Raw genomic sequence first — 25,237 nt, forward strand, 5'->3', positions numbered from 1 at the left:
AAAATAAAAGCAGTGGATGAGAAAAGGATTTCAAATGCAGTGAGCTGTTCACCAGTGGCTTTGTGGGCACCACTATGGGTAAATATGCCTTATGGTGGCTCCCAACACCACACCCTTGTCCAAAAATGTGTCTGCTGCAGGTGATTGCTATTCCTGACGCCTGGCCATCGCAGGGATGGATTGTGGAGAGTTTAGCTGAGTCAACCCTGGTATTGCTATCATGCATCCATTCTGTGTGGCCAGCTGCTTTAAAATGACACTGGCCCTCCCTGGTGGCGCAAGGGGTTAAGACGCAACCTATGAAGCTATCCGCAGCCACTGCAGCATGCGTTCAATCCCGGGCGAGGGAGCAACCCAAATGGCATAGCAGACCTCTCCTGACTCGTCCACTGCTCCCCTCAGCAGTGTATTTCCGTCGATCTGTTCTGTTCTCCACTCTGTCTCTAGTGAATCCTCTCACCTCCTGCACCTCTGGCCCCAATTCTTGTATGCATAAATAAATAAATCTTTAAAAAAATAAAATGACACTGGCCCCACTCTGAGCACCTGGGCTAGACCCCAGCCTGAGAGTCAATAGCACAAGTTCCTGATACAACTCCCCTAGCAGGCACCCTGCCCTACCTCTCAAAGCCTCCCCTGGCGAATCCCTTAGATAAGATCCCTGAAAACCCAGCTCTTTTTGGTTTTAGGTGACTAATCTGGCCTTAGCCTGGGAACTCCAAGGCACTCTGCCCCCAGGCCCTAATAAAGGCTTGTGCCTCAGGTGTATCTCTTGCCCTGGTTGGATGTAAATAGCAACACCCAGCCAGCCAGTCTCCAGTCTTTTCCCCAGGACTTTCTGAAGAGGCTTTAAGATTTGGTAAACTCGGGGATATAGGTTCTGCACTGAAAATGTCCTCATTCTCTGCCAACTTCAGTTCTTTTCCAGCTGCATTCCTTTCTCTTTGACAGGTTCGAACAAAAGTGAGCTAGTTCCCAACTGCAGGCTACTTGGTAAATGAGACCTGTTCCCCAATCAAGTTCCTCTGTCTGTCCTGAGGGACTTAGGAGCGAGCAGCCCCTGTGGGCTTCTATGTCCACTGGTAGGTGTGTGATGATTCTACTAAGGAATGGCCTGCACTCTGTTTGCTGTCAGCTTACGAATGGAATCTTGCCAACACAAGTTCTTGCAAAGACATTCACTGAAGCTCCAAAATATTGGAAAGAAAGGGACATGTCCATCAGTGGAGATGAGTTAAGACAGGCTGAATCAATATAACGATGTCTATGCAGCAATTATGTGCAGCGTCTGTGCTGATAGTGGTGAATTGGTTTCCCCCAAAGAGTCAGATAGGCTTTTCTCAATATACTCAGAGTGGGCCTCTTCCAATAAATCTCAGCTTGGTAGGTGAGCTGAAGGTCAGTCAGTCTAAGCCTGCGAGCCTTGGGAACTCTGACCATACTTACAGAATGCAGATTATTTTATGCTCAGACCAGTGAAGGTCCTAGAGACGAAGAAGAATTCTGTGTCCTCTGCCCTTTTTCCTCACTGAAAAAGCAATCACTGCACCCCCTTTGGTGAGCTGGAAGACTACAGGTTAGGGGGTGTCATATAGATGTAGGTTTATAAGTGAATATGTCCTTCCTATCAGAGTGAAAGGGTGAGGACAACCTTCCTTGTTTTGTGAAGTTTTTCCCTTTCTCCTTAATAGCTCAGGTCATGAAACATATATATATATATATATATATATATAGCCCTGGCCTTTCCCATTTTGCTTTAGAATTTACAACTGTGTAAATTTTCCTTATGTATGTTATTAAATTTTGACATTTTTGAGAAGGGAAACATGTCTTGTGGCCTACTAAATTTATCATACTGTAGGGTAAGTGAAAAGATATCAAGCTTTTCTGCCCTCCCGCCATCAGGATAGATGATGGATCCTTGAGGTCCTGAATGCATGCCTGATGGCAGGCACCTGGAGTAGGGTGTGGGCATAGGTAGATGGGATTCACCTGGGCTAAGACTGGGCTTTTAAGGGCGGTGTCACCGGTCGCCAGGAGAGTAGAGAACGAACCGAAGAGTGGAGAGCAGAGAGCAGAACCACGAGAGCAGCAGAAAACAAGGCCGTCAGAGAGCCCAGGTAGAGTGAAGACTTGCTGGGGGTTGGGAGGCCTCCCGGCCTCCCGCCCCCCCGGCCCCCCAGCACCCCTGCCCCCCTGCCTGCCATGTGCCTGGTAAATCCCAATAAAAGACTGAAAAGCTACTGAGGGCTCCAGGACTCCTCCTTTACCCGGTCTGCTCAGATCATAGAAAGCCTGGTCTGTATCCTCCTGCCCGCTACACATGCTTATGCTTTTGTCAAATAAAAATGTTACATGTAGAAATATTAGAGTTCTGGAAAAATTGAAAAAATTATGTGGGACTACTATTGGTGTCAACCTTGTTTGTATGATTTATACTCCTCTGAATATTTCCCAATAAAACTAATAAAACACAATTAAGGTGGGGAGGAAAGGATCTCGCCTGAATTGTCTGTGTCCTTGCCCCAAATCCTAGTTTTCTAGCAGGCCCTGTGACTCCTTGGAAATCATGATTCAGCGCACACCTCTTCAGGGCCCTGCAGCGGCGCAGAAAGCAGCCAAAATCTGAAGTTCAGGTTAAAATACAAGCTCTCTTACTTGTGGGTGTGGTTGGTCCCGGGGTGGGGTCACCTATAGGGCTGCATGAGGCTCCATGCAGCCAAAGTAGGGTCATGTGGGCCATAGGGTTACATGGGGCCATAGAGTCACTTTGGGTTTGTGGGGAGTGGTGCGGGGCTGCATGGGGCCACATGGATTGTATGGAGTGATTGTAGGGTCATGTGGGACCATATTAGAATTGCATGGGGTCATGAGGGTCTTGCATTGGTTCATGTAGGGCTTCGTGGCATTTGTGGGGTCGTGTGGGATCATGCGAGAGCATAGGTGTTAAGTGGGGTCATGTGGGGTGATAGGAAGTAAGTCTTGAGTGGCCACATGAGATCATTTAGGGTAGCATGGGATTATTGTGGGGTCATGTGGGATTATGTAGTATCATGTTGGGGTTTGGGGTGGTACAGGGTCACATGAGGTCATGTGAACATACAGGTGGCACGTTGTCTTGTAGGGCAGCATGGAGTTATTTTGGAGCAGCATGTGGGGGTATGAGATTGCATATGAGGTAGCTGGAATCATGGGGGGGGGTCATGTGGACTGGATGTGGGGTTGGTGGGGTCATCAAGGGGTCATATATGGTCATTTTAGGGCAGAATGGGGCACCCTAGGGTGAGACTGCTTGTTGTTGGTGTAGCTGTGCCCAGGATAGGGAGTGGGAACTTTAAGCTGTATGGTAGTTCTGCCCCAGGTGGCTCTCTGATGTTGAGACTGGCTTGTATAGCCAGAAACGGGGTCCTGTAAGGGGGACCTCAGTCAGCTAACACTCCATTCTCAAGCTTTTCAAGTTTGCTCCTTTGTATATTTAATTCTTTCAGCTCTGCAGATATCGGTGGAAATAATTTCTTATTCTTTGTTTTTCTCAAGCAATCCCAAGAGGATGCTCCAAATTATTTCATTTGCAAATTGATCCAGCAAAAACAAAGAGACTCTTACTAGCTTGAAAGGGGAACAGTTGTTGGTCTTTAGCGGTCAGACCCTGCTAATCATTGAAGTGAAATAAGCAGCGTGAGCTACTGCTCACCTCCCTTTCTTCGGGGGTGGCAAGCTGTGTCCATTCTACTTATGTGGGTTTTCAGGGCACTAAACCATCCTGGGGTTCAACAAAGGGACTCTGGGGCCTCCCTGGTGGCACAGGCGGTTGAGCGCCGCACTGCGAAGCTGTCCGCAGCCTCTGCAGTATGGGTTCGATCCTGGCAGGCCTACGAGAATCCCACATAGTGAAGCAGACCTCTCCTGTCTCGGCCGCTGCTCCCCTCAGCAGTGTATTTCAGTCAGTCTGCCTGTTCTGTTTCCCACTCTGTCTCTGGTGAATCCTTTCACCCTCCCGCGCATCTGGCCTGTACCCCGGTTCTTATATAAATCTTAAAAAAAAAAAAAAAAAAAAAAGACTCTGGTAAGGCATACACCTAACCCTAGGTCTTGACTCACTGCCTTCTGCGTGCTGAGGAGGTGGGGTGGCAACTGTTTTATAAAAGCTCATTTTGAGATCAAAACTCTGCATGATTTTTTGGAGAATACAGATAAAAGGGAACAGAGGTGTTTCTCAGTCCTACCTCCACAGTGAGGGAGGTCTGCTGCTTCCCCTCAAGTTTGGGGAGCAAAGTGGGTGTTTCCTTGTCAGTCTGTAACTAATTCACTCATGGCCATGGTGCTACTTGGTGAAGTGTGGTCCCCTCACAACACTGCAAGGCCGGAGCAGTTGAGGGAAGTCCAGGGCCTGGAAGTGAAGCCAGGAACACAGTGGGAAGGGCATCCCAGCACCACTCCAGGGATCAAGCCTTCCAGAAAAGATAGTATTAAGGAAGGTGGGTCTTGCTAAGTGTTAAAAAGGGGCTTAACTGGGTGGGTCTACATGCTTATAGGGAATTCTGAGCCAGAAGGAAGGAGGCAGTTCCCCGGGTCCCTGCTTGGAGCTGTGCAGCCTGGCCATGTCTTCAAATGGTGAGTCCTTTGGAGGAGGGTGCTGGTGGCAGGGGAGGCTGGGCAGGGGTTGGTCTTTGGAGATATTTTGTGAGTTGAAAGGTAGCTCTCACCTGGTGTGGATGGTGTCAAGACTTAGAGCAAGTAGGATGCTAAAACACCAAACCAGGCCAACAAGCTACCTTTGAGCTGGGAGTTGTAGGAGGCACCCAGGATGGGGTAGTGTTTTTTTCAGTTTGAAAGTGTGGAAAATCTCCTGGGAGCTGGGCTGGCCAGGGCTCTGAGGACCCAGAGGAGATGGGTCCCAGTGGCCAGAACCTTGTATTTTGCTCACTTTTCTGCACTAAGTGAATTGTTTGAACTGAATCACAAGGCTATAGTAAGTCCAACTTGGAAGCATTCTAGATGGGGTGGAGGCAGGAGCAAAGCTAACATGGAGGACTGGGGAGCTTCCCTAGGCCACAAGGGAAATAAAAATGTTGATGTATGGAAGTTCCCAGATTTTAAAGTTTTCAGGTTTTTCTCATATGAAATTTCTCATGTTTCAGTTTGGGATTTTTCTTAATATTTGTGAGTTTGGGTCCTACCCCAAATACATGATAATAGGATTCTCGAGGACCTGGTGCTGCTCCAGCTGGTACTGGTAATTACGGTAAACTCCATAAGAACAGTCTGGGCTACACTCTGTTGTAGGATGTGCGGGTGGAAATCCTGAGTTGGGGGCACTGGGTGTGAAATGTGAAGAGCAGACCTCACTGAGACTTGAGACCACTCTCCTCTTACATTGTATGTGTCTGCCCAGCACCCCAAGGAAGCCAGAGGCGCAAGAGGACCACATTCAACAAAAATCAATACAAGATCCTCAGTGACGCCTATGAAAAGGATTGTTACCCCGACTTTCCCATCATAAAAGAGCTGGCCAAATTAACCCAGATTCCTGAGCCACGAATTCAGGTGAAGTCTATCAGCCTTGGAGAGGAGGGAGGGGCAGGTGGGGAGACCAGTGGGATCACCAGTGGGATTGGATCCTGCTTTTTTTTTTTTTTTTTTTGTGGGAACGGCGGCCGGGGAACGAACTGGTGCTGCAGAGGCTGTGGGCAGTGCGGCGTTCAACCGCTGCGCCACCAGGGGAGGCCCGGGATTGGATCCTGTTTTAAGACAGGCTTAAAAACCTCTTGGAGTTAATCTTGTCAACACCCCAGTGAGGGTGGGGGGTGTATTATCCCATTCTTGGGATGGGAAATAAGGATCAGAGAGGGTTAGTCACTTAGGTTCTAACTCTGGCCAGGGGTAGAATCTAAATTGGCTTATTTGAATCTAAATTGGCTTATTTGTCAAATATTTACCTCATTAGAAATTGAAACTGAGAAATTCAAAAGTATTCACTAACTCATTTAGAAATAACCATAATAAACCCATCACATTAATTAAATAACCTGTTTTTCAAAAGCAACTATATTCTCAAATTTAGTGAGGAAATTTACTAAGAGGAATGATTGTTGAACAGGAGGCTGGATTCTTACATCCTCTGCCTTTCATCTGTCCACACAGCCTCAGGGGCATCACAGAGCACAGGGGTGGGGGTGGGGTGAGGGTGGAACATAGGAAATTTGACCTCCCAGTGGTCTCCAAAAGTGTGTCAGGTCCCAGACCATTTGGTCCTCTGGGTCTCAGCCTTGGGGGATTGTTCTGATGCCCTGGAGGGCTGGATCCCTCCTCCTCTAGGAAGTCTGCTGAGATGAACAGGTATAGCCTGGGGACTGGGGATTTTATCTCCCTCTCTCAGGGACTGAAGTGTGCTCTCAAATTTGAGAACCTAAGTATAGGAGCTGAATATCCTCAGGTTGTCTAAAAAGTTCCTCCGGGATTCTAATGTGTAGCCAGGATGGAATTTTCTACTCTGGGCCAGCATTTTTCAGTCCTAGACTATCAAGGTCTATTCCAAGGCATCTGGTTCAGAATGTTTGGATGTGTGTAAACTGCCCGGTGACACCAGCACGCCCGCGTCCTGCCCCGTACCTCCTCTGGCCTGGGCCACCGGCTATCACCTGGAGAGTTAAGCTTGGGTGCTCGGATGTCTCCCCAGATGGTTCTCAGGTGCAGCAGGGTCCATCACCCACAGGGTGCCTCTACTCTGGGGTAGAGGTATTCCACCATGTTTTACAATCAGGGACTGTTGGAGTGGAATTAGCTTCCACAAAGGGGTTGCTTTGTGTCTTAGAAATATCATTTAAAAAAAAAAATCTATGTAGCCCTAGAGATAATTAACCACATCACAACCCAGAGGAGAGATGCATTAACAAAAGTACTCAATACCTACAGAAAGAAACCTGGAAGGGGGAGTTTCTTCCTAGTTTTAGAAGTATAACCTGAACTCAGTTTTCCCAAATTTCCATCTTTCCTACATGCCCACTCCCAGTCCTAAGCCAGTGATATTTGACTTGGAGGAAACTGTAAGGACTCTAAGTGGCCACTTATGGACTGGCCTGGGGACCTTAAGCTCTGGGGGAGGGGCAGGCAGCCTGTCTGGATAGAGGACTTGCCAATAATTTTTCCTTGGAGGCCCCAAGCTAGGTACAATTTGATGGCCATTTACTGCCCAAAGAAGTCATGTCAGGGAGTACCAAGGTTCAGAGGTTAGGGGTCTGAGCTCCAGCTGGAAATCCTAAAGGCATCCTTGAGGAGGCACCTGGGAGGAATGGGCTTTTAGGCCCAGGGTGCCTGGCAAAGTTTGATTGCTGAAGCTCTGGTTAGGACAAAGGCCCTGGGGTAGCTCCATATCCAATGCTCAGGACTGGCACATAGCCCACTCTTAATACTACATATTTGATAATTTTTATAAATACTTGCTGGAAAATAGTGGGGCACTGGGCTCAGACCTGTGTCAGGGCCTTTGAAAATGCTAACCAGATCTTCAACAAGCAAACTTTGCCAGCTCCCTAGCCTAATAGCCTATTTGGGGCTTTTGAAAATTCTGTCTAAAGGTATTAGGGATGCTTTGCTGATTTACTTGTTTTGCTTGCAAGTTTTAAGCTTGCCTCCTACTTTATTGAGACATAATCAATACATAAGATTGTATAAATTTAAATCGTACAACTGGTAGATGTGACTTGCTTATATAGTACAAAATGGTCACCACTTTGGCTTAGCTAACATGTCCATCCCTCAAATAATTAACTTTTTTGAGGATGAGAACATTTATGATCTCATCTCAGCTGTTCACCAGGCTGTGCACAGGCCCCTGGGGTCTGTTCATCTTACACATGAAGTTTGCAGCCCTTGACAACATCTGCCCTATTTCCCCACCCCCTTGCAGGGGAGAGGCTTATTTAAAAGATTATGTGGATGATACAGGATCAATTGTGGTTGGTGAGGCAGAGAAGAGGGGCCAGGAATGAAAGTGGGGGGCCCTGATAAGAACCTGCATGCTTGTGAGTGTGTGAACATACACGTGTGGGTGTAAGGTGGGCTTTGGGGAGATGTGCCTGCAAGGTAGTTTGGGCCACACAGCAACCAGTGTGCCCCAGCCTAGACAAGGATTTTGCTTTCATTCTAAACTTGAGTAGTTTATTTGACAGTTGTTAAACTCAGGTCATATCTGTTTGATGATGATAATTACAGGCCTGGGCTTAACTAGAACATGACTTTTTTCTCTCTTTTCCCTTCTCTCCTCCTTTCCCCACCTTTTGCCCCTGCAGGTCTGGTTTCAGAATAGGAGAGCTCGGAAACGAAAACTAATCCAGAAGCCCAGTGTGGAAGGCAACTCACGGGTTCCACAGGCCTGTGCCTGCAGGTGCTCTTGCCAGCAGGGCCTTCTGGGGGCCCAGAGTGATGCCAGGCAACTCTCCCCGGAGTCGGAAGACGACTCTGGTCAAGCTGACCTGTTGGTGCGTCCTGGTGTCCTGCTCGTGAAAGTGGAACCGCCAGCCCTGGAGATGCCAGGCGGTACACTGGGGGTGTCTCCTACCCTGCTTTCTGTCTCCCAGAAGTGCAGCAAGCCAGACCCTGCAGAGATGGGTCAGCAGCTGTCCCCCCACTCTGGAGCCCAGGGTGGCAGCCCAACAGCTGCTGACCCAGAGAAGTCACCACTGCCCACTCCACCCCAGGAAGGAAGGTCGGCATCTCCCTCCCTCCCAGACGCCTTGGTGGGAGGCCCCAGGGTACCCCAAGCTGCAAGGGCAACACCTGATGATAAAGTAGAAATGACCTAAGTGCAAATTGATGGGAGACAGATTAAGTCAGGTATGTTTCATTTATAATGTTCAATACTATGCAAAATTTACAAAGCAGATTTTATACTTGACCCTGGAGATGCCTCCTAGACATACTTCTTGGGGAATGAAATTGTCGAAACGGACATAAAGTTGGTGTATGTGGGGGGGAATGGGGGGGTGGAGGGAGATGGATGGGGGTGGCAGGCAGTCAGAGGACCAAAAGGTTTTCCTGAGATGGGAGAAGGAAGACTTTTGAAACTCTGCCTGTCCTGCCTTTTATTGACTGATGAATGGGAACATTTACAATGTCCTCTAAACTCTTAGAAGGAGCTGGGGGTGGGTGGGGGCTGCCTATGGACATGTATTTAACAATCAATAAAGCAGGAGGATTCAGACTGTACACTTCTCTGCACCCCCTTCCTCTCCCTGTATACCTCAGCCACTTCCCTTGGCCAGCCTCAAGATGCCCCCGACCCGTCCTGCCCACCAATCCCTGTGTTCAAATGCTGAGCTCGTCCCTGCCCCAGGCAGTTTCCTGAAAATAAGTCGCCTTCTGCCAACTCATCTGCAGGGCCTACAGCAAACCCCTTGGTGAAATGAAGGGAACATTTCTTTGCTAGCTTGGTCCCCTCCCACATCCCCCACCATGCTGACAAGGAGGTGAAGGGAAGAGCACTTCAGCACAGGTGATTTGCTTAACAGGAGGTCTGGGGGCATCCCTCATGGTTGGGGAAGACCTGAGGACCCCTCTAGATCACTGGGAAGACCATATCTTCAGGGTAACAGGAGCAAACATTAGCTTTACCTAATTTTAAAAAATATGCATACAAGAGCTGGGGTACACCCCAGAGGTGTGGGGGGTGAGAGGATTCACCAGAGACAGAGTGGGGAACAGAACAGGCAGGTTGACTGAAGTACACTGCTGAGGGGACCAGCGGGCGAGTCAGGAGAGGTCTGCCATGCCATGTGGGTTGCTCCCTGGCGGGCCAGGGATCGAACTCGTGCTGCAGAGGCTGCGGACAGCTTCATAGGCTGCGTCCCAACCCCTTGTGCCACCAGGGAGGCCCTAATTTATAAATAAGAATGTGGTATGAGTCACAGATGAACACTGGAAATTTAAATTGCCCAGCATGGTCCAAATTTAGGTGAAAGCAGGAGCTGAGCACAGGCTGCTGTGTGTGGAAATACTTCCTTGTTAACTTTTCTGTGAAGTAAAGAAGGATTGAAACCTTAGAAACCCTGTGCCCTGTGGCCATGACACTCTTGGTGTGCCTAGACTCACCTGCTTCCCCCACCTGTTAGGTGAGCCTTGGTGGGTCCAGGGGAGGCCCCCAGCTCACAGCCAAGTCTAATCTTGTGTTGATCAGTAGACCTCTTCCTAGCCCACAACCCTACTCCCCACCTATTTTCCTTCCCCAAATGTAGTCCCCATTCAAAGGGGGTGTAACCCTCCCCCGACACTAAAAGGTCAGTCTCAGCTGCCCTCTGCAACACTCTTGAGGGTCTGTTCCTGAGGAAGGCTCGGGGCTTCCCAGGGCCAGGGGGACCAGAGCAGAGTGTGACAGGGAAAACAGCAGGTCCACTGAAAGATGATGTTTTCTCTTGTTGGGTTTGCCTTTCTTCTGAAATATCCTGGTTCTGGTCCCATGCCCCACTTGGACCTGCGCCATTTTCCCGGTGGGGCCCTGCCAGAAGGAAGGCCTTGCAGCTGTTCTGAGAGCTCAGAGGGCTATTCCAGGGTGCACCAGCTGGGACTGGGGATCCTTGGCTGCCCTTGTCATTGGGCTGGGAAAAGTCCTCCCCATACCCACCCAGGCCCACATGGTGATCATGGTGGGCCCTTTGGGGCCTTTCTGTTAGCGGGTGAATGGGGAGCCCTGTTGCTTCCCTGCCTCTGCTACCGCACATGCTGTGAGGGTCTTGGTTGGTGATGGCTGGTCCCTGCTGCTTTTATTCTGCTATGTGTGAAATAACCCGCTACCTGGTTCTAAGTAATGCTCAGGTTTTGTTTTGAACATCTCTGTTTTATGCCGAGATTTTGCAAGATACCAAATTACAACCCTGGCTCTCCCTTTAAAGAGCTCTGGGGAAAGGGAATCTTCTCTTGACAATCCTCCCAGAAGCGAACTTGCATTTGGGTGTGAGCTAACTCATTTATTCTGAATTCTGCCCATTTTTATGTAGTAGGCCCTCTGGGGGAAACATGGAACAATTATTCCCCAAATATTCTAAATGCTCCCTGTTCTCATGTCTTTCTCCACCGGCAGCCAGGTTCTCCCACCATCCCAGGAGGAGCAGCACCCATCCTCTGGGCCCACCCTGCAGGACAGAAGCACTGGGCCATTCACCAGGCCCTGATGCTGGCACACAACAGCCACCTGCCCCTCTTCCAGCGCAGACCTGAGTCTCCATTTCCTTAAGAGCCCAATCTTAAAGAAAAGTCAGTTATTTCCCTGCCCTCTTACTGCCAAACCCCGCTTCCTCACAAATAATAGCGCAGTGGCCAGTGTGCTCACATCCATGGCACTGGTTTCTCCTGACACCAGTTTGGTTATGTGGCCGGTATGAGGAAAGAGACAGTTGGGAGTTGGCTTAATTGTTTTCTCCATTTCTCCCTCCATCTGATTTTAAAAATGTTCCATTTCTATATCTGGAAGCCTTGCTTTTGAGCCCAAAGAGTGTTTTTAAAAATGCAATTTGTTCTTCTATAATGTCATTTTGAAACTACAATTAGTGGAAGTAGTGGCCAAAAAAAAAAAAAAAACCTGAGAAGAGGAATGTATTTGGTTCTGAGTCAGCCTGTAAAGTCTTTGATTTGAGATACCTCCTGGCAAACACATTTGAAATATTTTTGTTGATGAGGATCTAGAGTTGGGGGGTGAGCAGAACTGGAAGGTAGAGACCACTACAGCCTATTGTTTAATATTGAGGTCAGAGGGAAGGGCTGCTATAAGTCCCGGATGTTTCCTCACAGGTGCACATCCTGAAATCCTTCAACAACGTACAGGCTCTGGTCTCATCTGCATGTGAGAACCTGATAGAACAATGCACCGTACAATATGTGGCCAGGAAGGGGAACAGTTGCATGTTGGGTGTGTGGTGTACGTGTATGTTTGCGTGTAGGTGTGTCTGTGTGTGCGTTTGTGTGGGGTGTGTGTATGTGTGGTATGTATCTCAGAGGGAATTTGGGTCCTTAGGGAAAATCTAAGTAATATAGTCACAAATAATAAGCCATATTGTTTGATAAAATTAATTTTTAAATGCATTTATTGGCATTTACCATGTAATATATGGTTAAGTGCCAAAGAGGAAATGTATATGTCTGAAAAAAATTGGGTATAGATTCAGATGGAGGACAGAGGAGGCTGCTATCACAAGCAGGCAGCGTCAGGATGCACGTCAACAGTGTCGTCACCTGTCGGACAACTTCTCTGACTTGGAATGACTGGAAAGAGCCTGGGAAAGATCTATCAGGGGTAACAGGGGGGAACTTAATGTCAAATGTCTGAGAGCTGGAAAGAGTTCAGGTATTCTGGAGACAAGTAGGGCCGTGTAGACCGTAGGAAGACCCTTTGGAAATTGGTTCAGACTTGACGTCCTTTTTCCCATGTTATCTGCATACCAGTCTGCAGATACAGAAAACTTGAGAGGTGATGCTTGTTGCCCTACAGTCTGTCCTTCAGCCCACTGCTAATTCAGGACCTGCTAACTCACTTATGTCTCACTTCCCTTCCAAGCCACCTGTTCAGGGCCTACCACCAATTGTCCCCAGGTCCCTTTAAATGAGAAAAGACACATAAATGGGAAATCCTCTAATTAAGAGGCTGTCACTTGAAAGTCTAATTTGAACTGATCCACATTCTAAGGGGGAAGGAAACTGTTAATATTCACCAGCTTTCCTTTGTTTTAGTCCAGCTCCTATTAGCTTATGGTAGAAGCACATGCGTTTCAGGTAAAGAAAGAGATTATGTACATCTCTGTCTATTTCTAAAGAAGAATGCAAATGTTCTGTAAGACTTAATAAATGGGAGCTGCAGGGCGAGGGAGGGAGGGGGTCATGTCTTTCAGGATCTATAACCACCTCTTGCTGTCCCCAAATCCTGGAGTCAGATCTAGGACTGCTTGGCACTTTTCATGCAGCATTGTTAAAAAGATATCAGGGTGATCCTGGAGTCACCCTGGAGAACACTATCACCCCCTTCCCTAGCTTGCTGTCTAGGTCAGGTCCTTGAGGAGAGAGACTTTTTGTGGGGTATGCCTACAGGGGAGTCTCAGGGTCCTCCAGGTGCAAGGGAATCAGGGCTGTGTAGAGGAACCAACAAACAGGCAGGTGCTGTAGAGGCTCAGCTGATCCCCTGGGAGCACTAAGTTGGCATGACTCTTCAGAGCTGCTCACTTTGTACCCCACATCCCACAGCCTGTGGGAGGGAAGGGCGGTTCCTGTGGATGGTTCTACTCTCTCTGAGTCAGTAGAAGGCAGTGCTCCTGGCTGCTGGGGAGCCTCAGTCCTGGAAGGTACCTAGTTGTGCACTTGTAGTGACCCTTTAATGCCAGGCAAACACTGGCTTTGTCTGAAAGCTGGTGCTGTGGCTGTTTTTAGTCTTGATAGGTCATGATCATGTTTACACTCTCATCTCCTTTACTATCTGCTTACTACCCAATCTTGACACCTAAATGGTAGGACTAACTAGGTGTCCCATAGAAATTAAAACCCCATGGGAGAATGGGAGCCATGAGCTTTGCACACTGGAGGAATGTGTCATTGGAAGTGGAAGACTGGATGGTCTTCCACCGCTGGATGACCATACACATGGAGTCTCAGCCACTGTGTACAGTCAGCACTACGAGCTTCTCTACTGGTTGTCCTCCAAAGTAATATTGGTGTGTGCCAGGAAGAAGGGGACCCTTCCCTCTAACCCCCACTGTGCTCACCTTTGTAAGTGATGCACATGGAATGGAGGGAGGGACTTACAAATTCCACTTGTGTGAAGCTCTTGCCGCCTCTTTTGAAAATTGCATTCATCATTTATATCTAGCGACTTTGATCTTACTAGGATGAACATTAACATTCAGAACCCTATTTAAATGAGGTTGGGAGACTACAGAGTGTCCACCTGTGTGCAAATCAGCAAACTATAGGGCCCAACGCATTAACGCCTTCCACAGGAAGTAATGTTTCCCCTTCCAGTGGAACTGACTGGGAGGTCCTCTACAAGTTATTTGGGGGAATTGTTAGCCTTGGATTTGAGGAAGTGCCCGTGGATCTCACCATGAACGTATTCTTCAATCTGCCCTCTTTTCTGTTATTTTGTTTTCAAATACACCTTATTCATGATTTGCATAACTGATTGCTGTCGTTTGAGTTTGACACTTTATATTGAGGATAGGATAATGTGCTCCCATTTAAAGCCATAATGTCATTTGTTGAGGAATATTTCTAAGTGTATTGGATTTCTAGAGCAGCCATAATAAAGTACCACATGCTGGGAGGCTTAAATAACAGAAACCTACCCCACTCCTGGAGGCTTATGTGGTTATCACTATGTGTGTTTGTATCATAATCTCCTCTTTTAAGGAAGACAGTTGGAGTGGATTAGGACCTCCCTACTGACCTCATTTATCTTAATTAACTCTTAAAGAGCACCACTTAATGCATTCACATTTTGAAGTACTAAGGGTTAGGATTTCAACAAATGAATTTGGGGCATCATCCATTGCATTCCTCAGCCATCCTTTCTCTTAGGGTTACTTTGAATTTTGAGACTATCTTCCTACATAGTCATTGCACTAGAGCTGAAGTTTCAGCCTTGGTTTAGAATAGTTCAGTGGTTCTCAAACTCCACAGTTATCAGAATCACCCGGGATTGTTAAAAAGCAGATCACTGGACTTCATCCCCTGAGTTCCTGACTCAGCAGGGCTGGTGGGGCCTGAGAATGTAAATTTCTGACAAGCTCCCAGGTGATATCACACAAGGCTGCACATCATCTAGTCCAGAGACTCTCCACTAGGTGGCGCAGTGTGCACCGCCAGTAAGGTGATCTGGGGTGTGCTCCTAGAGAGGGGGTGGGAGGGGGCCGGGGGCGGTGAGGGGATTGGCAACTGCACAGTTTAGCCCAGGTGGATGATCTCCTCACCCTCCTAGGAGATTTACCTTAAGTTGTGTGACCCAACCTTAACTGTGGCATTTCAGACCTCAAAAGTAATGAAACATTGGTAATGAATAAAGCAGTAATGAACTGTAAGTATTAAATATAGGAACTTTGGGTGCCAGTGTGATCAGAATATGGAAAATAGAGCAGAAGAAGCTGAAGCGATCTTATTTTTGCTTTCTTGTTCTCACATTTTGTCTGTCAGAGTCAAGAGAAGATCCATTTACTTGTGAAATTAATTTTCTAACCATCTGTCATCCTTCATCATAAGTCCTAATTTTTTTGCACAGTGCAAGATGAACTATTTCTTTTTACACTTGCAATGGACAGCAAGATAAGCATAAGGGTTTGTGTGACTCAGCTAGGTTAATCAAAGAAAATTATTACTATTTGGAGAGAAGGGAGGTCAATTAAATATGTAAGTCAGTACATATATGCTAGAGAAAAGTAATATGATAAAATTGCAATTTTGAGTGGTATAAGTCAGAGTGATGATTAAAAGTGGGTGTTGTGAATATATAAATAATTTTAACTATATGTGAGGCTGTGTGATAGAAGTCTTCTTAACATTTTTGACGGGCCTGGTTATATATAAACTGTGAATTTGTGCTTATTGTGTATAAATGTTCAATGCAAGCTATATAATTATGTTATAAATTAGATCTAGGATTTCTAGCAGTCTCCCAAGTGATGTGGAGAAAGCAATTATCAAGAATATACCTCAGTAGAAGAAAAAACCAACTAGAGGAATTAAATGAGGAAAAATGTCAAATTATTTTGACATATGCAGATTTCTAAACACTTGATTAGTAAAGAGTGTTTATAAGAAATCTTCTTTTCTGTATGTTTCATCAAACTTCATATTAGAAAAGAACATTGCCCTTTTTCAGTGCCAAGATGAGGAGAAATAAATTTTACATGTTGTAAGAAGGAAGAAAAATGAGTAAGCAGATGGCCTTTGAGGATGATTCTTGGCCCGCTTAGAGCCAGCAGAAACAAGTGTTAACTTAGAGCTTTCACACTAAGGACCCCGAGCACACCCTCGCCTGTGTGCTGCTTGGGGTCTCTGCATGGGGAGGAGAGAAGTCCAAGGATAAACAGTCAAATCTGGTGAGAGGGGCAATCTGACATCCTCAATCACAGGTTAATTTGAGGTGAATTTCAAATGGAATCCTGCACTTTAGTTGCCACATGTGGGTGTATGTGCTATTCAGCTTCTTCCTTGTAAAGGAAAATCTGAACTCACATGGCGTGTTAAACAATTCAGTTGTTGTAACATATGCACAGACAGGATGACCGCACATGGTCCTGGGGGCCAGAATGCTGAGATCAAGATGTCGACAGAGCTTGGTTCCTCCTGAGGCCTCTCTCTTGCTGTGCAGGCACTGTGTGCTCCCTGGGTCCTGATGCAGTCATTACTCTGTGTCTGTGTCCTCATCTCCTCTTTGAAGAGGGACAGCAGTCCTGTTGGATCAGGGTCCACCCCAATGACCTCATTTTATCTTAATCTCTTCTATAAACACCGTGTCCAACATAGTCACATTCTCAGGTCCTGCCTTTAGGACGTCAACAGGAATTTGTGGGGATCCGAGGCCGAGTGTTAGGGCTGCCCCCACAAGCTAGTACACTTGGCTTCCAAGCAAGAGGAACTGAGAGAAGACTCTGTCAGTGAATCCAAGGGGTGTGTCCCCTCTGAAAGGGACAAACTCCAGCTAGTTATTACCCTCTCGTGGGGGTGCCTTTGACTAGTCAGGGTAACGGGTCTAGCAGTAGATATTGCAACAAACAAGATATTGGTATATTTTGCATGTAGTCTGAGAAGAGTTCCCATGGAGAGGAGGTGCGGAATGCAGGGAGAGCATGTTCTTATACCTGGTATGAGGCAGAAAAGCATGTTCTAACTCCTTTAGCCCCTTCAACCCCCTCTGCCCATCTAGGGTATTCTAAGGTGAGCAGTCTGGATGGGGCTGCAGCTACCCTGAGAGTGACAGGAGAGACAGCTGAGCGCATGGGGCCAGGTTCCAAGACTACTTCTGAGAAGTTTTCCACTTCCAAGTGTTCTGGATATCCACTTTCACTATAAAGCAGGGAGCCTCGCAGACAAATGTTTGCCTTGCTGAGTTATGAAGGTCAGTTGCTAGTCACCAGGAAGAGGGTGAATTTAAAGCATAAAGAATCCTTTTCCTATACTTGAAAGTATATTTTAATCATCACAGGTACCCTGACTCCTACTTTCAAAATTTTTTATATTATAAATATCTTCATTATATATATAATTACACATTTGTATATGTAGTGGCAGGATAGGCACAGGGCAGGTTATCTAGGATTCAAGCAGACCAGGGTAAAGGAGAGTCTTGGAGCCCTCAGTGGGTTTCTCAGGCTTTTATTGAGCTGTTACATATAGAGCAGCAACCTGGCACACAGCAGGCAGGGGTGCCAGGGGACCAGCAGGCCTCCAGGCCCCAGGCAAGTCTTCACTCTGGGCTTCTCTAGCTCTCTTTCTCCCCTTCTCTCTCCTGCTTCTCCTCCTGCTTCTGCTTCCCTCTGTGACTAACTTAATACTCCTCCCATAGCCCACAGAAGTAAATAAGATTTGCAACAATGTACCAACTACAGGTGCCCGATCAGGCAGGGCAATCCTAATGGTGGGAGGGCAGAAAAACCTGAAAAACCATTTACCCTATATATACTATGTGTGTGTGTGTGTATATATATATATATATATATATATATATATATATATATATAAATTCTTTGAAGAAAAGGCATATTTTATTAATCCTCAACTCCCTTAGCAGATTCATAGTAAAAGTTTGGTATCTGTTATCAACAAGTCCAACTGCTGGGATCCCCCAAAACCCAAATTTTTTTTTCTTTTTAAAAGATTTTATTTATTTTTGCATAGAAGAACTGGGGTATAGGCCAGAGGTGTGGGGTGGGGGAGAGTATTCACCAGGATTTGAAGCAGAACAGGCAGATCTACTGAAATACACTACTGAAGGGAGCAGTGAGGGAGACAGGAGAGGCTCCTGTGCCATGTGGGTTAGCTCCATGGCCAGGGATTGAACTCAGGTTGTCGCAGTGTTAGTGCTGAGCCTTAACTCCCAGGCCACCAGGAAGACCCAAAACTCAAATTATTTTAAGCTTAGTTTGCTTCTCTTTCATATGATTTATCATCCATAAGCTATCCTATGCTTTCTACTTCTGGAATATAAAACTGCAGCACATTCTGAATTCCATTTTTTTCTGAGTGATGATTGAATAGGGGTAACTGGTACAAGAACCTTGGAGTCTCACAACAAAAACAAAGAAAATAATCCAGTCAAATAATGGGCAGAAGAGCTAGAGAGAAACTTCTCCAAAGAGGAAATACAAATGGCCAACAGGCATATGAAAAAATGTTCAACATCACTTGCAATCAGGGAAATGCAAATCAAAACTACAATGAGATACCATCTCATATCAGTGAGAATGGCACATATTAAAAAAAACTAGCAACAATAAATGTTGGCGAGGATGTGGAGAAAAAGGAACTCTCCTGCACTGCTGGTGGGAGTGCAAACTGGTCCAACCACTATGGAAAGCTGTGTGGAGATTCCTCAGCCTGCTAGAGATGGAGCTTCTATATGATCCAGCAATTCCACTCCTAGGTATTTACCCAAAGGACACAGAAACATCAATTCCAAAGAGCACTTGCACTCCTATGTTTATAGCAGCACTGTTTACAATAGCTAAGCTTTGGAAACAACCCAAATGCCCAAAAATAGATGACTGGATCAAGAAGATGTGGTACATATACACCATGGAATATTACTCAGCATTCAAAAAGATAAACACATGCAATTTGCAGCAACATGGGTGGAGCTGGAAGGGATCATGCTCAGCGAAATAAGCCAGAAAGAAAAAGAAAAATACCGGATGGTCTCACTCATAGCAGGAATCTAGAAAACCAAATTAAGGGACCACGAAAAAGAATAACTATAAGAAAGAAAAAATCAAAATCAACTAACAACTATGAACCAGAGACACACCATGGGGGTGGGCGGGGAAAGGAGAGATTGGGGTCAAAATAAGGGGGTTGCAATTGTATGGGGAATATAAAAATAAAATAAAATAAATAAAATGCTAACAATAACAACAAAAAAAGAAAAGGAACAACAACAACAAAAAAGAACCTTGGAGTCTCAGCTGCAGGATGCCATATTCAAAACCTTTGGAGATTGAGTCTCTTCCACCTGCCTGCACAGCAGGCCATGTTCTGGTGTCTGACCCCACCATCACTTCATCATCCTCTTCTGCTCCTGCTTCTCTTGAAGATGCTTCCTCAGGAACTAAGGGTCAGCCAGAGGCAAAGAAGCCCATGCTTGTCACATAAATAACTGGCGTTAGTACATTCTGGTCTGACTCCTCAGTTTCCTGATGACAATGATGAAATCTAGTCCAAAAAAGATACTTTTACTCCTTAGGGGAAATGCAGCAACTGGCCCAACCTAGGGTCTTTATCTCAAGAACCGGTTTTCCTGAAGTTAACTTTAAGCTGTTGGGATTTGGGGTATCTTGTGTTTGAATAAACATGCATCTCACTCTCCATGGTTCCAGCTAATCAATGCTGAGTCATTTCATTAGTGACGCAGAAATTGAACGTATGCTCCTTTGTGGTTTAAGTCACTGTCCTATAAATATATCCTTTGGTGACTTTGTAACCAGGCAAATCCTATGTGAATTCAGGTCATGGAAAAAGTGGTCTTTGTACAAACTGATGTAGCGGCTGTTCCTTAAGGTGTGTGGATTCATTGGCTGACACAATCACCTGTAGGTCACAGCTCTCAGCTCTGTGGGAACACCTCCTGTTTTATATTTTAAGTGGCATTGTGGGCCTCCCCTGGTGGTACAGGCAGTTGAGCGCCGCACTGTGAAGGTGTCCGCAGCCTCTGCAGCGCTGGTTCGATCCAGGCCGGCCAGGGAGAATCCCACATGGCGTGGCAGATCTCTCCTGTCTCGCCCACTGCTCCCCTCAGCAGTGTATTTCAGTCAGTTTGCCTGTTCTGCTCCCCGCTCTGTCTCTGGTGAATCCTTTCACCCTCCTGCGCATCTGGCCTGTACCCCAGTTCTTGCATAAATAAATATATCTTCAAAATAAATAAATAAACAAACACAAACAAACAAATAAATAAATAAATGGCATCATATCGGATTACAGGCCCCTAACAGTGCTGGTACTCTCATAAAGATATGTTCTTTTTGTCTAGAAAACAACCAGATTGTACCTGTCAGTGTTGGGGAAGTTAGTTTCTCTTTGGAACAATATTTTCTTCAGAGTACTGCTTGAGTCCTGTTCCCAGTTGATAAACAGTCACCACTTAGCACTTTGAAGCAGAGTGAGGTAATGGACAGCCATTTGTCACAAAGATACACATCCGGAGCGAAAAGCCAAGCTTGAATATATACTGCGAGTCCCCTTGGAGGACTCTCTAGCAACATTTTAAGGGTCCTTGAGGAAAAGTCGTGGGAGGAAGGCTGAGTGTGTAGGCACCTCTGCTGGGACCTCCTGCAGAAGGAATCTGGCCCATTTTCTAAAAGGTTCTATTTCTAACTCCTTTTACAAAATCCCTCCCAAGCAGGTTTGATTAGCAGGGAGGTACTGAGAAAACTAAAGCAAAGGGACCAGTGGTGGGTGGGCGCTGGTATCAGGACCCTGACTGCTCCCCTTCAGCAGCTGGTCTCTCTGGATGCTTCCACAGAAACAGCTCGAGGTGACAGGCCCATCTTCACCAAGGATGTCCCAGGCTGGCTTTCACACCTGAGCCCTCAGGGCCTTCCCCAGGGTGAAGGCTGGTTTGACATCCTTACAGAGTTGTTATCCCATCCCTGGACTTGGCCTGTCTCTCCATTCACTAACTCTGTTATGACCTTCCAGACTTTTCAAATTGTCTCTATAAACATCATGGGCTTTCTTGGGTAGGTTATGTTGGAGGCGGCCACCTTGCGTAGTGAGCAAAAGGGCCTTGACCTGAGTCCCTAAGGCATGTGAAAACACATGCGTCTCGGAGGAAAACCTCTGAGTGACAGGACTTGGTGTTGGGAGCCTGGAAAGTGACCTGCGTGGAGTCGGGCTTCTACATCTCCTCAGCCTGAGAATAATAAAATGGAGAGATCCTGCGCAGTAAGCAGAAGGGCCTTGACCTGAGTCCCTAAGGCATGTGAAAACACATGCGTCTCAGAGGAAAACCTCTGGGTGACAGGACTTGGTGTTGAGAGCCTGGAAGTGAACTGTGTACATCTCCACAGATTGACAACAACAAAATAATGAGCAAACTTCCCAGGCTCAGGCTAGGAGGCGATAACATTATGTGTGTGAGAACTAACCGCCTGGTATCCTACTGTCTGAAGTAAATAGATAATAGTAAGAAAATAGACTAATCATTCATACGTGTTATCATTATGTGGTATGCTTTGATGTTACACCTGCTACAATTAAAATAGTATATAATGAGCACTAAGACAATAAAGATTTGCTGCATGCTGGACATGACAGTCCCCCATGTCTGATTTCCTTCACCGTCGCGGGTCAGGGTCGGACTCACTAGAAGTCCACAGGTTAAGTCCTACAAGCTTTTTCATTTTATACTGTACTATATTTGTGAAGAGGGATACTCAGTGATTAAGAAGTTAATATTATTCCTGGAAACCTTTATGAACTCTTGAATTAGTTTTAATAACTTACGTGTTGTTCTCTTGAGATTGACATCTGAACTACCATACTGCCTGCAAGTAATGATATTTTTTATCATTTTAATTCCAATACATACTTGGGATGTGTGTATTTCTAGACATACATACACAGGGATGATGTTAAACATCAGCATTAATAATAGGCATTAATAATAGGTCTTGTTTCCTGTCTGAAGGAAATCCACCTAAAATTTCTGAATTACTTACATATTTTTGTTGTGTGTTTTTTTTAAAAGATTTATTTATTTATGCATACAAGAACTGGGGTACAGGCCAGAGATGCAGGGGGTGAGAGGATTCACCAGAGACAGAGTGGGGAACAGAACAGGCAGACTGACTGAAATACACTGCTGAGGGGAGCAGCGGGCAAGACAGGAGAGGTCCCCTGTGTCTGCACAGGCATCTCTTTCTTAAAATTACCCCTTTCAAAACTGCAGCTCTTTCTGCCCACTTGTGTCTGTGCAAGAGTTCTTTCCTTTCCTTTCCTTTTTAAAAAATAATAAACCTGCCCTTTGGGATATAACTAAACATCTCTGCCTTGTGGGGAAACTGCCGCATGCCACTGAAAGGGGAGCTCTGGTGGAACTATTCTCAGAGCTAACCAAAGGACCCTGTTCTTTGAACCCAACACCTCTCCCAATTGACATCAACAGTATGAGTGACCTGAGAAGCCAGGAGCTTGTTGCTGGAATATTGCCTCAAAAAAGCAGAGGATTCGAGGAATATCCCAGAGCAATGAATGGGGTGAGTCTGAGGCCACTGACAGCTGGTGATGAGATTCTGCAGTGGAACTGAAGTGTGCCCTGGAGAGTATATAGATTGGTTTCTAGATCAGCCTGTCTTGAAATTAGGACAAAGAAAAATGTCCTTTACAGATGACTATGGAACGTGACTATTTTTCTGGAATGTGTCTCCTTCATTTGTCTTTCCAAATGAGTCAAGATAAATTCTAAAGAATATTCATTTGTTGAAATAATTTTGCTCTTTGGAAATTCAGTGCTGAGTTTCTAGAGGAATGAAAGGTACATGCCTGAAAGGGCTTTTCTCTTGTTAAAAAGTGTGATTAGAGGATTACCCAGAATGCTCTGTTCTGTATTTTCCCCGTGGCTTTCATTAGAGCTGTTCCTTCCTCAGCAGGTTCCATAATTATACAAATGTCTTAGCCTTTCAAGTGTTTCATTATTCATTTGTTACTCACTTAGAGCACCTAACCCTGTTCAGTTGCAGAGAGGACTTGGCTCAAAGCATGGACATAGCTTTTGTCTTTCATGTTCTTTAGGAAAGATAAAACGAAAGATCTGCAGTTTATGTTGTGATTCTCTTTACTTGCAGACTATCTCTTATAATTTATCATCTGCTTGTGTGAGCTACACTGTTCAAACCTTAATTCCTAGTTGCACTTATTTGCATCTTCATTGAAAGCATTCTTGCCTGCTTGAAACTTCCCACTTACCATCTCTGCATCATCCAGACAACAGCCTCTTCCCATCCTCTGGTTCTCAAGGCTTCATTCTCCTTAGTATAGTGGGGAGTATCCCCGCCTGTCCTATGCAGTCATTCTATATATTTTTTTTAAGATTTATTTATTTATTTATACAAGCACTGGGTACAGTCAGAAGCGCGGGAGGGTGAGAGAATTCACCAGAGCCAGAGCCAAAAGCAGAACAGGCAGATTGACGAAATACACTGCTGAGGGGAGCAGCAGGCATGACAGGGGAGGTCTGCGCGCCATGTGGGACCCTCGCCGGGGCAGGTGGGCGATCAGGCCGGCGCTGCCCAGGCTGCAGGCAGCTTCGCATCCCAGCGCTCAACCCCTGCGCCACAGGGAAGACCCTACGCAGTCATTCTGTAATAAAAGGTTTAGCAAAACCATTCCAGAATACCGATTTTAATTATGAATGTTACTTATATAAAGCTTTTAAAAAATGTTAAACAAAACTTAGTGGTCAGTGTCCAGTGAAATATATAAGGGGAAATAATTCAATGATGTGAAATGGATAAAAACGTGCCACTCTTGGCATCTAGTAACCAATAATAATTTTTAAAAGTTCATTAAGCATTTGGTTATTTAATTGTCATTTAGAAGATTTCAAAAATGCAAATGCCTTGGAGGTGAGCAAATAGTTTAAACATGGGAGGAGATGGTGATACTGTAATTGTAGGTTTTCAGGTCTAGTCTCCCAGCCAGGAATGGATCACAGGCTGCAGGGGCAGCGCTGAATCCTGGCTTCTAGACCACCTCGGGTTGGTGTCTCACGAAGCCGCAGCAGGAACTAAACTGACGCTCAGGTAAGCAAATGAAGAGGCAAATTTGTTTAGAGAAAGAAAAAGTTTATTGAGGAGAAAAGGATCAGAAATAAAGTGGGACTCCTAGGTAGTTGGAACCAGGCCAGGGAGGGGCAAGGAAGCCAAGTGGAGTCTGCCTCAGGGAATATACACCTTCTTTCCTCATTATTCTAAAGGTCCACCAGTCTCTTTGTGATTGGTTGGTTCTCGGTGGTCTCACTCACTCTGCCCTAAAGTCTCTATGACCAGAAATAAGTCTCTGTGTCCCAGCCCTCATCTTAGCATATTTTTCTTTATCATCCTTGTTGCCCCTAGTCCTGGGGCAACAGGACTGGTTGTCTCCCCCTTATCTCTGGAGCCTTCCTTAACTCTCCTGAAATCCCTGCCTGCACTGTCCCTGAAGCTGCCTAATTATCCCTATCTTGCCTTAGGACTCAATGGGGCTTGGACATGCAAAACAGTAAGAATGAAGCATAGCATAGTTATACCATGTTGTATTACAAATGCCTTTTGTTTAGGGAAATTCACATATAGCCTTAATAAATAAAGGTCCTTAATAAATAATGGCCTGGTTTCTATAACAGCCTCAACAACAAAGACGCACAAACAAGGACTATCAGAATCCATTATCTGAGTTTCCCATGAGTAGGCAGCATCCTGGCCTGTCATTGGGTGATCCAGAGCCAGCGCTCAGCCTGGAGGTAGCACCCACCACAGGTAATGAGTGACTCCCAGCTGTGTCTTCTCCCAGGTAGTAGCTGGCTATGTGGTTGCTGAGCCTTTGCACTGTGACTGGCTGACTTTGAGATGTACTGTAAGTATAAAATACACACCAGAGTTTGAAGATTTCTTATTTTTTAAAAAGTAAATTATTCATATTTTCTATGCCAATGACATGTCAAAATAACAATCTTTTGGACATATTAGGTTAAATAAAATATAGCATTAAAATTAAGTTTATATTTTTAATTCTACAATATGGTGACATAATGAATGAAGAGGTAGAATTACGGATGTGGTTTGTATGGGTTTTCAATGAACAACACTTCTGAGACGGTCACACTGAAGTGCTTTCTCTCTCTCACTCTGCCCTCTGTCCACAGACCATGCTGCCGCTGCCAAGAGATATGGGGAAGGGGTTAACAGTAAGTCAGTAGAAGGACCAAGCGGCGTCCCAAAGTACCTTTGCCTCAGTCTGCCTGCATGGGGACAAAAAATACCTTTTCAACTTCAGCGCCGGTTGTGATGCTCCTGAGCTC

At 45.8% G+C, this 25,237-nt stretch overlaps 1 protein-coding gene and 1 pseudogene across 1 annotated transcript; one reads left to right on the forward strand and one right to left on the reverse strand.

The window, feature by feature from the left end:
* Positions 1-2,048: 2,048 nt before the first annotated feature.
* LOC119231913 (diencephalon/mesencephalon homeobox protein 1-B-like) lies at positions 2,049-8,964 on the forward strand. Its single transcript, XM_037493734.2, has 5 exons — positions 2,049-2,120; positions 2,537-2,636; positions 4,536-4,614; positions 5,396-5,547; positions 8,292-8,964. Exons 3-5 carry the CDS (start codon positions 4,602-4,604, stop codon positions 8,802-8,804), a joined length of 678 nt encoding a protein of 225 aa, XP_037349631.1. The 5' UTR covers positions 2,049-2,120; positions 2,537-2,636; positions 4,536-4,601; the 3' UTR covers positions 8,805-8,964.
* A 9,141-nt stretch (positions 8,965-18,105) lies between these two features.
* Positions 18,106-23,181, reverse strand: LOC119231534 (NFU1 iron-sulfur cluster scaffold homolog, mitochondrial-like; annotated as a pseudogene).
* Positions 23,182-25,237: the final 2,056 nt, after the last annotated feature.

The sequence above is a fragment of the Talpa occidentalis genome, unplaced genomic scaffold (assembly GCF_014898055.3).
Source record: "Talpa occidentalis isolate TD23 unplaced genomic scaffold, MPIMG_talOcc4v2.1 talOcc4.7, whole genome shotgun sequence".
Classification (NCBI taxonomy): Eukaryota; Metazoa; Chordata; class Mammalia; order Eulipotyphla; family Talpidae; genus Talpa; species Talpa occidentalis.